The following is a 15,309-nucleotide window of genomic DNA, read 5'->3' as shown; positions in this document are numbered from 1 at the left end:
GTATGAAAATCTTATTATGGAGTCCGTGTATCACCAATTTAGAACGTCATCTTTGTTAATATTGTGTTTGAGTATTGTGGTTTAGGATTATGTCACGAAAGCCACTGGGGTACTCTAGCCCTAACCCACTCGGTTTCGGGCTGGCCCGTTCGGGTCCGCAAGTTTTACTATTTTTTTATATATTTTTTTTAAATATAAATAATCATATTCTTTTAATAAAAATATGTCGTATTTTTTAAATCAAGACAATTCGCTTTATTTTAGATACAAAAATTAATATTTTTTTAACATAAGTTTACATAATATATAACTTTAATTTTGTTTTGATAAAAATTGTATATAGATTTAATATAAATGACTATCTTTCTTTGACTTTTATATCATAGATGTTTGTTATTAACCGTTGAAAAAAATCGAAACATATTCTACAAGCATCAAAATGTTATTATTGAATTAAAAAGTAAAGTATTAAAGTTTAAAAATCAATTATTAAGAATGTGTTCGGTTAATCGGGCCAACCCACTCGGTTTTCGGGCCAACCCTATCGGGCTCGGGCTATTTTCGGTTCGGGCCATTCGGGCTAAATTTTTTTCGGGCTAAAAATTTTCAGCCCTAACCCACCTTTTTTATCAGTCTATTCGGGTCGACCCGTCGGTTTCGGACTTTTTTGACATCCCTAGTATTGAGGTTCATCCAAGGCCACAGCTTATCAGGAGATCAGCGCCACTAGCAACCTCTGGTGTGCGTTCCAACTGCTGAGTGTTGTCAAGTGCTGGCCCGGAAGTGCTGCTCAGCGCAGCGCAGCCCTAACCCGGAAGCATGCATTATACTCTCTCCGTCCCGTTAATAATGGCACGTTTTCCATTTTGGGTTGTCCCGCTATTGATGGCACGTTTCCTATTTTAGAAAAAATAAGGGAGTGATTAATGTTAATTAAAATCTTAATTAAAAGCCTAATTAAACCTATTTAATTAAAATCAAACCTCTCTCACTTTAACTCTCTCTCTCTCATGCTACACCCTCGCCGCCTCTCCTCCTCCACGGCGGCGGCGTGGCGACTCCGCGTCCACCCACCCTCCTCCGCAACTTCTCTCTTTCTCCTCTGTGCGTCACCTCCACTTCCGCTGGATCTCATTGTCTCCTCCACCTTCACTGTCGTCTCGCCTCTCTCTCGCTCCAGCCGCCTCCGCCATCACCTCCTCCACTGTAGCGCCATCTCCTGTACTGCGCCGCCTCCACCGTAGCGCCTCCGACTTCGCGTCGCCTTTCCCCCTAAGCTTCCCTCTCCAGAAAAACCTACCGGCAGCCCCCATCCACCCCCCTCTACCTCCGCCTCTTTCCTTATCAGATCTGTGCCTCCAAGAAGACGACCGCTCGTCCATGCAGCCCGCGCCGCCCTCCGCCTCCACCCTCCACCGCCTTCATTTCTCGCCACTCTCTGTGCAGCGAGATTCGAGATCAGTTCGTGGTGAAGAAATTTACAGATTAGGAGGCAATTTCTTTAATTTCTTGCAAATGTTTTCGTCCATTTCTTGTTGTTGGAGGCAATTTCTTGGATGGCAATTTCTTTAGGAGGCAATTACTTTTCTGGTTCTTGGATTTCTGTTTTTTTTTAATCAATTTCTTGGATTTCCGCCACTGGTTCTTTGTTGGTTGTTCAAAGGATGGTGTGTAGGGGTAGAGGGAGACGACAAGCACAGATAAGGGGAAGGGACGACGCCGGCGCCGGCCTCGCGGGTGACGACGGCAGTATATTTTTGGAGAAACAAAGGCCTCCTTTGTTAACAATATTTAAGATTCATTAAACATGTGGGACATACTCTAATACAACTCTCCTTAATACCCGTACCGAAAAGAAACGAGCCATCAATAGCGGGAAGGACCCTAACTCTAGATTTACCAACGTAAGTAAATAATAAAAAGTGAAATTAAATAAAGAGTAAAAAATAATTATATAACTTAATTGGATGGAATAAACCCTCAACAACATTAATCTAAAACATACATACATAATGAATCTTATATATAAGAGAAAAAAACCGAAGTAGATGCAAACTACATATATGTATAAATATGCTTCTTTCCCATTTCACATTTTCTGTCCAAATGTAGCACCACTTGTCTTTAAAAAACACAAAAAAAAAAAAAAAAAAACAAACAAACAAACAAACACACACAGCCATTGTATGGAAAATCAAACACAAGATAGAGAGAATTAATTGAAGATGAATGAATTTCAGTAAGTAAGATGCACAGTGATCCTGAGCAAGGTCTGAACGCCGTCCAAAACATGCTGGCCGGCCGGAATGAGCGACCTGAGCTCGGCGAAGCCGCAGGCGTTCTTGAACTTGCCGGTGCCGCCGGTGATGGACAGCCTCGACATGGTGCTCCCGATCCTGTACACCCCAAAGAAGTTGATGCTGTCTCCGAACTCCCCTCCCTCCATCATCGCCGTGAACGCCATCATCTGCGTCGACCCGTCCGCCGAGCTCGCCACGTACACCCCCTGCGCCTTCCCCACCTGCTGCGATCCCAGCTCCGGCGCCGCCGTCAGGTAGTCGTCGATCACCGTGATCGTGCCGAACCCCAGCCCCAGCCCGTCCGGCCCCAGCTGGGCCGTGTTTATGTTGTTGTTATTGTTGTTGTTGTTAGGGTTTCCCGCGAAGGCCGTGCCGGCCAGGCCCGTGCCCAGCGGGATGCCGTTGGCGTTGATGGTCGGGATGGCGCCGTTGGCGTTGGGGATGGCCACGCCGTTCTTGGGCGGTTGGAAGCCGAGGGGGCGGGCGAAGGGGACTTGGCCGCTGTATATGTTGCCCAGCAGCCCCGTCACCGGCCGCGCCGTCGGGTTGCTGCCGCCCAGGATGTCGTGCATGTATAGCTCCAGAACGGGGACTTCGCCGCCGCCGGCCGGGACCACCGCGCCGCTCGAGGTGATCGCGACGAAGAGTGTGAATAGGAACACTATTGCTGATTTCTTGGACATTCTTTTGGTCTAGGAGTGTGTGTGTTTAGCAAGGAGATTCAAATGTGGAATGAGAATGATACAAAATTGGACCATTATATAGAAGAAAAAATTTGTGTAGTTATAATAAATTGTGGTTTTTGTAAGATATATGGAGCAGTTGTATATGATTTGTGAAGTAGTTAAGTGGATCACGCTGTTGATGTGATTAATCTCAGCCGTCCGTTTATGGAAATGGTGCCATTTTTTCTCATGCATGTGTGGAGGGTACAACGAAACCATATAAAGGTACAAACATATTTCATTCAGCCACAATCCAGCAAAGCTTAAATCATGAACCTGAAAGCCAACTTCAACCACTCCTCAAAATCAAAATTCACTTCTCAAGAAACTCACCTGCATGTTTCGTTGGATAATTCACTTAATGTTGTCAAACCCTCGTTGTTTTATGTGCATGTGAGCGCTATTTGATGAATTATTAAAAACAAATGACAACTATTTCAGTTAATAAATGCAGCCTTTAATCATATAGATTTCCTATTTTTGGAACAAACCCCTTTCATTATAAGTTGTTGAATCTCTTAATTTGATATTATAACTATTCGATGAATTGATGAGAGGTCCTCTCTATGAGTAGATCCATCAACCTTCATATAACGGATGTATTAAAGCTTATTAGGTTCTTATCAAATAGTAATTAAAAAAATTACTTTATAGAAATTTATTGTAAACTTCAGCATGGGGATATTTTTTCCCTTCCTTCTCTCAAACCCAATTTAACATCATGCACCGTTGATTGTTAACTAGCAACTCTTAAGGTCACAATCTTGACCATGTGATTTGCACTACAATAGAGCAGAGGCGAAGATGATAAGATTACATCACAAGACAACACGAAACAGAGTAATGCCTCCACCTATCTTGCATCAATTTCAGGGACAATCATGGTCAAGCTCTAAAGCCAAACGTGCATCGACAAAGAAAGGCATGGCTTCCCACATAGAATAGAATGGGAAGTATGTGCTTTACCCACATTTCTGATTTCGGTGGAATAATTTTAGCCAGCCAGATCACGGATCACTTCTTCGACGATCCAAAACCTCCGAATCCCATCATAGCTGCAACGTCAGGGTCGATCTCGGGTTCCTCCTCTACTGCCTTCTCTTTCTGACATATTTGGCGCACCATTAGATATTATAAAAGAGAAACAAAAGAACAGGATTGTGCAATTTGGTGGTAGGATTACTAACCTTCTTCTCTTTCTTTTTCTCTCGACGCTGACGCTTTCTTTCCTCCTCTTCTTGTTGTTGTTTCAGAATTCGTTCATCAAAGTCTACAAATTGGAACAGGAAAATAATACGAATCATTCATGCATCTCAGGGCCACTGTGTAATGATCACACTTAGTTATATAAGCGATTCATAAGCAAAAACCTAGTTAAGTTAGTTCATCATGTAATGATAACAAATGTGAACTAGGCAAGTGGAGCACAATCTTTTATGGTTATAGCCATACCGCAGAGTAATACATCCGGCAATATGCCAATAACCACGCAATATTGAACACAACCACAAACATAAAACATATTCAATACCTTGTTCTGTAAAGCCTGGAGTATCTTTCCTCTTTTTGAGAACCTCAAACCGCTGCTGGACCTGTCCACCAAGCAAAAGAAATAAACATAAACTATTATATTTCGTGTATGATATAACCTCATAATATTGCTACTCAAATGCACATTTCTCAGACCTACTACAAACAAGCTACCTGTTAGACTCCTTTTACTATTAATCATGATTTGTTTAAGTTTTTCTTCAATCACTTATAGCACACATTTTAGTGAGTCTAATTTGATGAGAACACAGACACAGTGCAAATAATTTAAAACGTCAAATGATAAAACTAAAGAGAAAACTATTTTTTCTTGTTTAAATTATATATCTATGCATAATCCTAATTTTCATGTAACAAGAATCAGATAATGGCTAATTAACTTATCTCTAGTATTTAGGTCAAATTAAAGGTTTAACATTATTCTATCTCATTTATTAAATTATACTCCCTCCGTCTAGGGATGTCAATGGGTGGATTTTATCCGGACTGGAACCATGAAAATTATTCTGATTCCGGATCTAGAACCACCCGTTAGTTATTGGATCCGGACCATACCTAGACCATTGAATGACAAAATCAAATGGACCGATAGGTTAATTACCCGTGGGCCAAATAATACCCATACCCAAAAAAGCCCAAAACTAATTATGTTTCCACCCCCCCCCCCCCACCAGGCCGCCGCCACCACCACCACCACCCCCCCCCCAAGACAAATTTTTCTTAATGGGTAATCAACGGTTCCGGATCGGTCTGGGTAAAACTCGCCCATTGACATGCCTACCTCCATCCATGAAAGAACTTCCTACTTTTCCTTTTTGGGACGTCCACAACAGAACTTCCTACCTATTTTTTGACTATACCCCACCAATTACAAATATCTCATTACCCTTACTTCTCACCTTTTCACCACTCCCAATACTAATTAAAACATTTTTTTCATTATTCTCGATACACTCAACAATCTTTTCTCCACTTTTAATACACTCAACAACCTTTTTCTTAAAACCCGTGTCACTCCCTCCTATGAAGTTCTTTCGTGGGCGGAGGGAGTATTTATTTAAAGAGGTCTATGCTATAGGATTTGCTACTAGAGAATATGATTCACTATCAAGAGGGAGAGAGCAATAAAATTTGCTAAGAACAATAAGATCATAGAGAAAATTAGTGAATAATCTGGCTTCAAGCTGGCCAAACCATTTGGTCTGACAGGATTACATGGTATCTCAGTTCAGTTTACCTAGTTCCAATTCAAGCAATAAGCAGTCCTTATTTTTCTTGTCTCATCACTTTTCTCCTTTTCATTTCATCTTTATCCCTCTTTCCTCCACTTAATTTGTATTAATCAACCATACTCATTATGTCTATGCTAGTACAATGTAAGAGACCAGACAAATAGTACAATGTAAGAGACCAGACAAATAGAACCAAGTAGTTTCATTACTTGCAAAAACTATATACTAGCTTATGCATACCTCAATATGGGACAAACTATATCAATTACACATTGGAGGTGAACACCAAAAATCAGTTAAAAACCCATTGTTCTGATGGCTAAAACAGTTAACATACTTCATGCCAAGTAAAAGAAAGAATTTAAGCCCACCTGCTCCAAGGTTGCCCTTTCGGACCGCATAGACATTCCCAAAGCTCGTTGATCTAGGGAAAAAGAATCAGGTATCAATTGGCAACTATATATCACATAGACAGAAGAAAAACAACAAAAGAAATAGAGTGGGCTTTGACATACGCTTTTTTCCATTTATATGATCCAAGTAGTTAGCTGAATCTTTAACTACACATTCGCAAACTGAGCAGTAGTATCCAGCCTGCAACAGAATAGTGCCAAATGATTTGCATATATAAAATCCGAGAAAATCCAACACGTTTTAAAAGATTCTGTTTGCAAGCTTGGATTCACATATTAATACTTTATTTTAGGCTTCTCGGATGTGAGTGAGACAGTAAATTGACTCTCTTTCATTTTATTTATTTATTAATTTGTAGGAAGAGACAGAAAAATAACTCCAGAGAGATAAGAGCTCTTCTTACCAGACGGATAAAACCCCATAAGAGAAAATTGGGAAGCTTTCAGGCCAAAACTGTTTTATAGTAAAGCTCGAAAAGCATTCCTATCAATATTGATTTTCCAAGTCAAAGTATAACATCACAAAAGTGGCTCCTTCCATCTTCAACATGTGTAAACTAAAATTTATCTTAAATTGCAGTAGATATTGTATAAACAGGAGAACTATTCACAGCCCCATCTGTTTTCCTATATAACAGCATTAGCATTACCTTTAAATACAATACAAAAAATAATATTTAAAGAATGGTTTATCACATACCTGTTGACTGAGGGGCGCAATAGGAGTCACAACCTACAAATTAGATAAGTAAAATTTCATTTCTCACTAATTATAAAAGAGGTTGGTACATGAATAACAGCAATAATATATCTGGGAAGTTCATCACTGCCTCACTGCGGCATGAACTGAAAGAAAATGACAACTGCTCCTATGCCTAAGCACCATAGAAGTAATCAATAACTTGGATGACCAGAAGCATTCGATTTTTTCCAAACAATACCTGAGTCTTCCCCAAGCGTGATTCGAGGTCCACTTCATAATCTCTGTGCTTCAATGGTTTCCTTTGCACCGGTGGACCACTTGCTGCTCCAACAGAAACCAAAAAGATATGCAATCATTTCAAAGAGCCAGTAGCAAGCATCAATCATAAACACAACGTTCATCAATATAATACACTAACCACGTGCTGTGATCTATAAATTTAGGAGCATAAATTCATAAGAAAGAAATAATAACATTTAGATCAGAAACCATACATTTTGATTTGTTCCGAGCTTCTTCCTACAACACAAGTAACAAACAAATTATCAACCTAATATGCCAGCTGGAATAACAAGTTTTAAGTACGAAAACGTCAAAGAAAAAAAAAACAACTTATATTTACGCAACTCTATAGACAGACCTTAGCTTCGCGGTCCCGAGCGCGTTGCAGATACTCCTCTCGGTCGAATTTTTTTCGAAAAGTGTTATCAATTCCAGCAGCCTGCACATAAAGCAACAAAAGTTCTGCGCTTTGAGTCAGTGAAATCAAAACTCACACAAAATAGAGATGAATTTAAACCACGAGTTTGTGCTTACGCCGTTGCCAGATTGAGCCATTATGCAGCTCCGTTCACCGACTCTTACACTGAATTCGTACCAGAAGTAATCGCGTACAGATGAGGGGAACCCGAACCCGAAATTAGGAAGAAAAGGTCGATGGAAGTGAGAAAGGGATTCAAATTTTTTGGGACAGACTAATTAAACCCTAGTTTTTTTGAATTGGGTTCACATGCATATGTAAAATAATCGAAGAGGAGAGAGGGGTTGGAATTTCCCCTCTTCTGCATTCTTTTCTTTTTCTTTCTTTCTTTTTTTTTTAAGTTTTTTGAAAAGTTCATGGTATTTTTTTTTTTTTGAGAGTCAAAAGGTTATTTTCATGGCATTTTTATTTTTATTGATATATATAGTAGAAAAAAGGTTATTCTTAAAAGTGAAGAGTAATTTTATACAATATTCGACACTTTTAATAAATTAATCGAACTCCTTTTATATTTTAGTCCAATAGAAATTGCATCTTGAATATTTACAAGCTGCTAAATCAACGTAGCTACATTATTAATATTATATGTTCAATATTTAGTTGAACATAATCTTTTTTTTACTCGAGTTAGTAGATATAATCTTAAAAAAACGAGTTTGTAGAAACTATATTCATATATTCATAATTATCAAAATTAACATAATTGGCGTTGATAAAAGTAATATTTACTACTTTCTCTTTTCTACAAAAAATTCCCAATTAATTTGATCAATATTTATTTTGAACTATTTCAATTAAGTTGATCAATTTTTTATATAGATTAAATTAGAAAAGATTTTTGTGACTTTTTCATTTTATTATAAAAAAATATTTTTAAATTTCATGCAAAAAAAGAATTAATCGATTTTGGTGAGACAGAAGAAATATTTCTATAAGTTGGTAACTGGTAAGCCTACATTTTTATTTCATGTTATTAAGAAAATAATTATATTTTACTTATGTTTAAATTTGCTGGTTAGCAAGAGAAACGTAAAATGAAAGAAAGCGGAGGCGGTGAGCAACTATAAATCATAAATGAGGAAGTAAAATAAAACCACTGAAAAATCTCACAAATTTAGCAAGAGTAGACTAGACAACAAACACACAAAAGACTTCTCTTTTTTCCGATTGCACCAAAAATGTGGAGATCGCCGATCTGTTTCGCCGCCCTAACGCTGTTGTTGGTCGCTTCGGCCTACGCCGACGACGTCGTTGTTCTCACCGAGGAGAATTTCGATAAAGAGGTCGGTCAAAACCGCGGCGCTCTCGTCGAGTTCTACGCTCCCTGGTATCCATTTTTTTCTTCTTGATTTCATATAGTCGCCTGTTTGTTATAAAAACTCAGTCTTTTCGCGTATGTTATGTTGTAATTTATTGTGTTTTTCTTTGGTTTTCATGTTTGTTCAGATAATCGTGTAGATCTTTGATTCTTTTTCTGTTTAGGGGAACTCATTGACGTGGATCTGATTTGACCGGTTACTTCTTTAATTTTTTTTGTCAGTTAGTTAAATTGTGGTTACGTCTAATTATCTATCTCTAGGCTAAATTCTTTTATCAGAATAAATGGCTGTTAGCATTGGCCAATTCCATGCTGTAGCTCTGCCTATTTGAATTGATGATGAATGGGAGAGTTTTGAAGGTTTTGATCCAGAAATGGCCCATTCTTGCCATAGGCTTTATTTTGAACAACAAGACTAACTAGATTTTCCAAGGGACATGGCATGAGAAGCAGCTGATGGATTTCTCATCCCCCGGGCAGAAAAGGCTAGATTGTACTTTATTCTCGATGGGTGGTGGCCCTTAAATCTAAGACCCAACCCATCTTCTATATTTCTCTGGACTTTCGTCTTGCACGATATGATCATTGGAATCAAAGATAAAGAATTTCGGGGTGTTCCTTTTTTTTCTTACTCAGGCAATGCTTCTGGAGCTAGACTGAGGCAGCCTTCCACCAAACACATAGAATTTGCATCCTATTGGATTGGAATAGAAAGGGTAAATTACCATGCCTATTTAAAGCAAGAGCAGTGCAGGCGAGGGTAGATTAACTTGATAAATGGTACACCAAAGGAAAAATAATTTCCCATTTTACTTATAGGACGTTTTTTCAATTGGAAGACAGCAAATCTGAGAATTAGTGGAGTCATCTGAATTCCAAGTTTGAACTTAAATTTGTAAACTAACCAGCAGTGTAATATTCAGAATGGCTTATTCATTGCTGCTTTTGCTGCAACTATGTAGTTTCCGATACATGATGTGTTTCCATCTTATAATGCAGGTGTGGACACTGCAAGAAGCTTGCTCCTGAATTCGAAAAGCTCGGTGCAAGTTTCAAGAAGGCAAAATCTGTTTTGATAGGAAAGGTTAGCCTAATCTTTTAGTCCTGTTCATGTCTTGGAGTGAATTTGTTATGTGATACTCATTTCTCAATCTTAAGTAATTTCACATGTCATACTTTCAATCTTGGAATCCATCGTATATATGTGTCGGTCAAATGTCCCATTCTTATTGTACCATACTTTGAAGTTCTATAGAATGCTCTATCAAGTTTCATTTTGGAGATCCAGTGGTCAGAAACAAGATTATTGCTTTGAAACTCTCAACTTCACAGTAGAACACCTTCATCTACGCTAGTGCAGTAGAACAAATATTATTTGAGACAGCTAAATCAATATAAAATCAAAACTTATATAACAAAACACATACAGAATTATGAAATTCCAGAGAAGTTTAGGGAGGCCTGAGCCCCCTCACTACCCTTGACGTAAAGGTTATAATTATGCTATCATTTTTAGTAGAGAATGCTGTGGGATTTGCTATTTAGAGATGACTACTTGGTCAAAGTAGTTGCTTTAGACCGAATCTGTTTATATATCACTAAGCGCATATTTCTAATGTTATATTGTTCTATTAATATTATGTTTTGCTTAACGCAACTTTAGTTTTGACCAAGGCAGCCAAATTCTGTTTGAGATTTTTAGTATTTTTTGTTCGAGATTTGTCCCTAATCATAGTTTTAAGTTCATCGGAGGGTCTTCTTTTTTAATGTTTCTTTCAGAATTATGATTGCTTTGACCCTACTATTAAAGGTCTTGATCTCAAGGGATGTACCATGTCAACTTGATGCTCTGTTTTCCTAATTTTACATTTTATTCCTTAGGACAAAATAATTGCTTAATGTCAACAGCTACATTGTTCTATTGTAGGTTGATTGTGATGAGCATAAGAGCATTTGCACCAAGTATGGGGTTTCTGGGTATCCCACTATCCAATGGTTCCCTAAAGGTTCCTTGGAGCCAAAAAAGTGGGTTATACTCTTTTGTTTAACCTTTTCCTCCTTTCCTTTCTCCTTGAAGTAATTTATCTGGTAAAAAACTATACAACCTAATGAACGAAAATTTCATTTATTAGGTATGAAGGTGCAAGGACTGCTGAAACCCTTGCTGAATTTGTTAACAGTGAAGGAGGTAAAGCATTTATAGTTTGTCATAGTTTTCATCCACAATTACCATGTAGGTTTATCGTATGCCATTTGATGATTATGTTGTTTATGGTGGCATAACTAACTTCGGCTTGAGCAACAAATCAATATGTGTTGCAATCTTTCAGTTTTGTGAAGAAATTTTGTATGAACTTATGGACGAGAATTGGACGATGTGATGCTCTCTTTTTAGTGTTTCTACTTATTAGCTTTACTTGAAGCCCAGGTAAGTGATGATCATCAACTTGTTCTTCATCAGGTACCAACGTCAAGATTGCTGCAATCCCTTCAAATGTTGTGGTTCTGACTCCTGCTAACTTCGATGAGGTTGTACTTAATGAGAATAAGGATGTGCTAGTTGAGTTCTATGCACCCTGGTAAGTGTACATGAGTTGTTTTCTCTTGAGCACTGTAATGTGATGTGAGATGTGGTTCTCATGCAATTTAAATTATTTAATTGGCGTTGAAAGCAGCTTGAGAAGGCCTCTTATTAATTATTATGATATATTTTCCAAATGCATTAGTAAATCCAATTTATATATCATATTTGATGCTTTGCTTTTCCAGGTGTGGTCATTGCAAGAGCCTTGCTCCTGTAAGTTCAGTACTGCCTAGTTAATTGAATTGTCATGACTCTTGAAGAGTTTATTCAGATATTGATTTCTATATCTTTTCGACATGTAGATCTATGAAAAGGTTGCAACAGCATTTAATCTGGAGGAAGATGTGGTCATCGCTAATGTTGATGCTGATGCGCACAAGGATCTAGCAGAAAAGTAAGAGCAAAAGCACAGTTGTTTTCTTCATAAAAAAACATAAGTTTTCTTTAAATTCTAGTTTGATAATTTAAATTATGTCCTGGTACCATTGGCTGCATCTTTAAGTCCTCATTATATTTCTGAAAAATATTTACTTTTCTATGGGATGGTAATGTGGCATCGGTTTGCTTATGAAGTATCTTCTGCCTAGCAGGTATGGTATTAGCGGTTTTCCTACATTGAAGTTCTTCCCAAAGAACAACAAGGCTGGTGAAGATTATGATGGTGGCAGAGATTTAGATGATTTTGTTACTTTCATTAATGAGAAGTGCGGAACAAGCCGAGATGCAAAAGGAAAACTGACCTCCACGGTCTGTGACAAAGTTACTGATGTGATCATGCTCACTTTTGTTTCTGATACTGATCTGCTTTATCTCCTCCGTAGGCTGGCATCATTGAGGATCTTGGAAGCTTAGTGAAGGAATTTTTGAGTGCGAAAGATGATGAGAGAAAAGTTATATTCAAACGGTTAGAGGAAGAAGCTGGGAAGCTGAAGGGTTCAGCTGCAAGGTTTTCACAAATGCATATTTAATTTGATCGGTTGTGTAGTGATGTTATAACATGCTTTTGTACTTAGACTGTGCATATTAAAAATTTGGATTATTATTTTCTCCCCTCTAATTATCCTGTAGATATGGGAAGATCTATGTGAAAGCTGCTAAGAGCTGCATGGAGAAAGGTTCTGATTATGCAAAGAATGAAATCCTGCGGTTGGAGCGCATAGTTTCTAAGGTACATCATTAGCTCTTCTGCTAAGGTTTTTGCAACTAATGAATTTAAAGTTTCCTGTACTTTCCATGATATACAACTGGATGTACTAATGGGAACAAAATAGATTGATTTTCGGAAATTTCCATTAATTCTGTCGATATATTATATGTCTATGTGAAATCGAATTGTCCTGATGAAAGTTTTCTGTGCCATTCAATTTTATTTGGAGGATGAGTTTTCCATGACTGCTGACTGGTATTTCAAATGCTTTTAGTAGCAATGTACAGCCATGCATTCTGGAAGAAATATTCATACATATTTTGTGATTGTTGTTCATGCAGTCAATCAGCCCAACGAAGGCCGATGAATTCACCCTAAAGAAGAATATCCTCTCAATGTTTGCTTGAGATGAGAGAACAATCGCAGTGTGGTATATCCAATTGACTTGTAGGAATTTTTCTGGGTTTTCCCGGTACGCGAGCTTCTACCTTCGATTCAGTTCGGCCATGTTGCTTGAAATATGAGTTGAGGAGCAGGAGTAACTATTATTATTATTGTATCACACTGGTAATCACAGAAAACATCTTACAATCACAATTTTCATATTGACAGAGTTGTAAGTTAATGCAGATTTTGAGTTGTTTCAGCTGATAATCTTGTTTTGTGGTTTGCCTGTGGATTTATTTCTTGAATTGATTCAGTCCATCAAAAAATATGTAGGACTTATTATTATTTTGTTGAGAGCTTTGGCTGAGTTGGAGATAAGAAGAGGATGGAAATGATTTATACATATTGTTCAGTATGAGTATATGTTTGCCATCTTAAAAATATAATTATATAGTTATCAACGTGTGCTGGGAATATTGGTGTATGAAGAAATCAAGTTTTTGTATGAATATGAATAACATGTTAATTTATAGTATGAGTTGTTCTCGATTATTGATATTTCTTTTTTTAGATACAAGGTATATATCGTGAAGCTAGATATATATTGTAATGAATTAATCAATTAAGCTACAATCGAGTAATACTATAAATTAGATTAAGTAATCAAATAACTGAAAATAATTAAGAAATTGAAGAATATGCTTCTTATTTATGAGTTGCTCTCGATTTTATTATAACTGCAATTTATTTATGTTACGTCATTAAAAAGGAAAGATAAATGGGTGAAAGATGAATTTTTAGGGAAAATACCATTTCATTTCATAGCCTTGACCTTTATACAATTGAATCCCGGCATATATGAAATTATCAATTAATGTATAGTATCTTATTATTGTTGTTATACAGTGAATAATGTTTTAGATTTTATATATATGCAAAGGATTGAATGAATTAATTATTACTTACCCCATCCCACTTTAATAAGTCATGTTTTCTTATTTAGACGTCTCAATTCAATAGACCACTTCTTAAAATAGAAAGTCAATACATAATAAATATCTTCACATAATTCATTGTTTATACTAAATGTCATTGTACCTCACACATAATTACATCTTCTTTATTTATCTCTCATACTTTTTGGATAAATATATCCTCAAAAAAAATTACTCTATCTCTTTTATTTTATTATAAATTATTCGCTTCTAACATATAAATCAAGCTTATGTCGAGACGGAACACGAACACAATCGAACAAGCTACACTTGTGCCCAAGTCTTGTGGCCTATTGAATTGGGACGAAAAGAGTATAAGAACTATATTCATGGAGGGAATAGGTTATCATTTGAATCCCCTATATATATATATATATATATATATATATATATATATATATATATATGTATATATGTATATAGGGTGTGGTTATAATGAGAACCACATTTATCGTGAGAACATAAGAACCATTAAAATCAATGCATCTGCTATATAAATTAATGCATTCGTTATTAAATTTAATGCATACGAAAATAATAAAAATTTTGCTCCCTTCAGGATTCGAACCCAGGATCTGCATTCATCCACCAAGATGATGCATCCACCGTAGATCTTGATGATCGAATGGCTTAAAATGGTTCTCCGTTCTAATTTTATTTAGTGGTTCTTATTTGAACCTCTCCCTATATATATATATATATATATATATATATGGGAAAATAATACTGTATTGTGTTATTGTAAAATTGATGCGAGTAAAGATTAAATAAATTTAAGTTTTTTCTTTTTCTTTTTCTTTTGCAAGCAATTCGTCGAAATTTGATGGGGAACCACTTTATATCATAGTTATTACTGTATATTCCATCCGTCTACGATATCGTTTCCATTTTTGTTATTTTGGTCCGTCCACAATATCATTTCCACTTCCATTTATAGCAGTAGGATTCACAAACTCCACTCGCAACAATAGTGGAATCCAGACTCCACTTACAATAATACTCACTATTATCAACTATTATCCATTATTTTTTTTAAACTCGTGCAGTCCACAAAGTGGAAAAGATATTGTAGACAGATGAGATGAGGTATTATTTATAGCCGTAGCATATGAAATTATATTTATATAAAATATTTTTTATTAATTTTATTTGACCAAAATTAAATTGATGGTACAGTTCAAACTATAATAATCT

The 15,309-nt window shown here is 36.7% G+C and overlaps 3 protein-coding genes across 3 annotated transcripts; 1 reads left to right on the top strand and 2 right to left on the bottom strand.

Annotated features, from left to right (window-relative positions):
* Positions 1–2,045: 2,045 nt before the first annotated feature.
* LOC130997489 (dirigent protein 18-like) lies at positions 2,046–3,072 on the bottom strand. Its single transcript, XM_057922817.1, has one exon. The coding sequence runs from the start codon at positions 2,981–2,983 to the stop codon at positions 2,237–2,239; it is 747 nt and encodes a 248-aa protein (XP_057778800.1). The 5' UTR covers positions 2,984–3,072; the 3' UTR covers positions 2,046–2,236.
* A 581-nt stretch (positions 3,073–3,653) lies between these two features.
* On the bottom strand, positions 3,654–8,552 carry LOC130997490 (uncharacterized). Its single transcript, XM_057922818.1, has 10 exons — positions 7,741–8,552; positions 7,565–7,645; positions 7,419–7,443; positions 7,163–7,245; positions 6,922–6,954; positions 6,324–6,402; positions 6,180–6,232; positions 4,557–4,617; positions 4,213–4,295; positions 3,654–4,129 (listed from the first exon to the last, which is right to left on the bottom strand). Exons 1-10 carry the CDS (start codon positions 7,759–7,761, stop codon positions 4,040–4,042), a joined length of 609 nt encoding a protein of 202 aa, XP_057778801.1. The 5' UTR covers positions 7,762–8,552; the 3' UTR covers positions 3,654–4,039.
* Positions 8,553–8,862: 310 nt separating this feature from the next.
* Positions 8,863–13,387, top strand: LOC130997488 (probable protein disulfide-isomerase A6). Its single transcript, XM_057922816.1, has 11 exons — positions 8,863–9,011; positions 10,002–10,086; positions 10,930–11,027; positions 11,135–11,190; positions 11,464–11,581; positions 11,772–11,799; positions 11,889–11,980; positions 12,177–12,333; positions 12,408–12,532; positions 12,655–12,754; positions 13,075–13,387. The coding sequence occupies exons 1-11, from the start codon at positions 8,863–8,865 to the stop codon at positions 13,138–13,140; spliced, it is 1,074 nt and encodes a 357-aa protein (XP_057778799.1). The 3' UTR covers positions 13,141–13,387.
* Positions 13,388–15,309: the final 1,922 nt, after the last annotated feature.

The sequence above is a fragment of the Salvia miltiorrhiza genome, chromosome 8, assembly GCF_028751815.1.
Source record: "Salvia miltiorrhiza cultivar Shanhuang (shh) chromosome 8, IMPLAD_Smil_shh, whole genome shotgun sequence".
NCBI lineage: Eukaryota > Viridiplantae > Streptophyta > Magnoliopsida > Lamiales > Lamiaceae > Salvia > Salvia miltiorrhiza.
Note: the sequence above shows the minus strand (reverse complement) of the source record. Positions and strands in the feature narration are given on the sequence as shown.

Excerpts from the sequence above, each read along its gene's own strand:
- LOC130997490 (XM_057922818.1), bottom strand. The coding sequence starts at position 7,761 with ATGGCTCAATCTGGCAACGGC. Across the intron at positions 4,618-6,179 it reads AAAGGGCAACCTTGGAGCAG|GTCCAGCAGCGGTTTGAGGT; the intron begins GTGGGCTTAAAT and ends CTTGGTGGACAG. Across the intron at positions 4,130-4,212 it reads AGAAAAAGAAAGAGAAGAAG|AAAGAGAAGGCAGTAGAGGA; the intron begins GTTAGTAATCCT and ends CAAATATGTCAG.
- LOC130997488 (XM_057922816.1), top strand. The coding sequence starts at position 8,863 with ATGTGGAGATCGCCGATCTGTTTCGCCGCCCTAACGCTGTTGTTGGTC. Across the intron at positions 11,582-11,771 it reads GTTGAGTTCTATGCACCCTG|GTGTGGTCATTGCAAGAGCC; the intron begins GTAAGTGTACAT and ends TTGCTTTTCCAG. Across the intron at positions 12,533-12,654 it reads CTGAAGGGTTCAGCTGCAAG|ATATGGGAAGATCTATGTGA; the intron begins GTTTTCACAAAT and ends ATTATCCTGTAG.
- LOC130997489 (XM_057922817.1), bottom strand. The coding sequence starts at position 2,983 with ATGTCCAAGAAATCAGCAATAGTGTTCCTATTCACACTCTTCGTCGCG.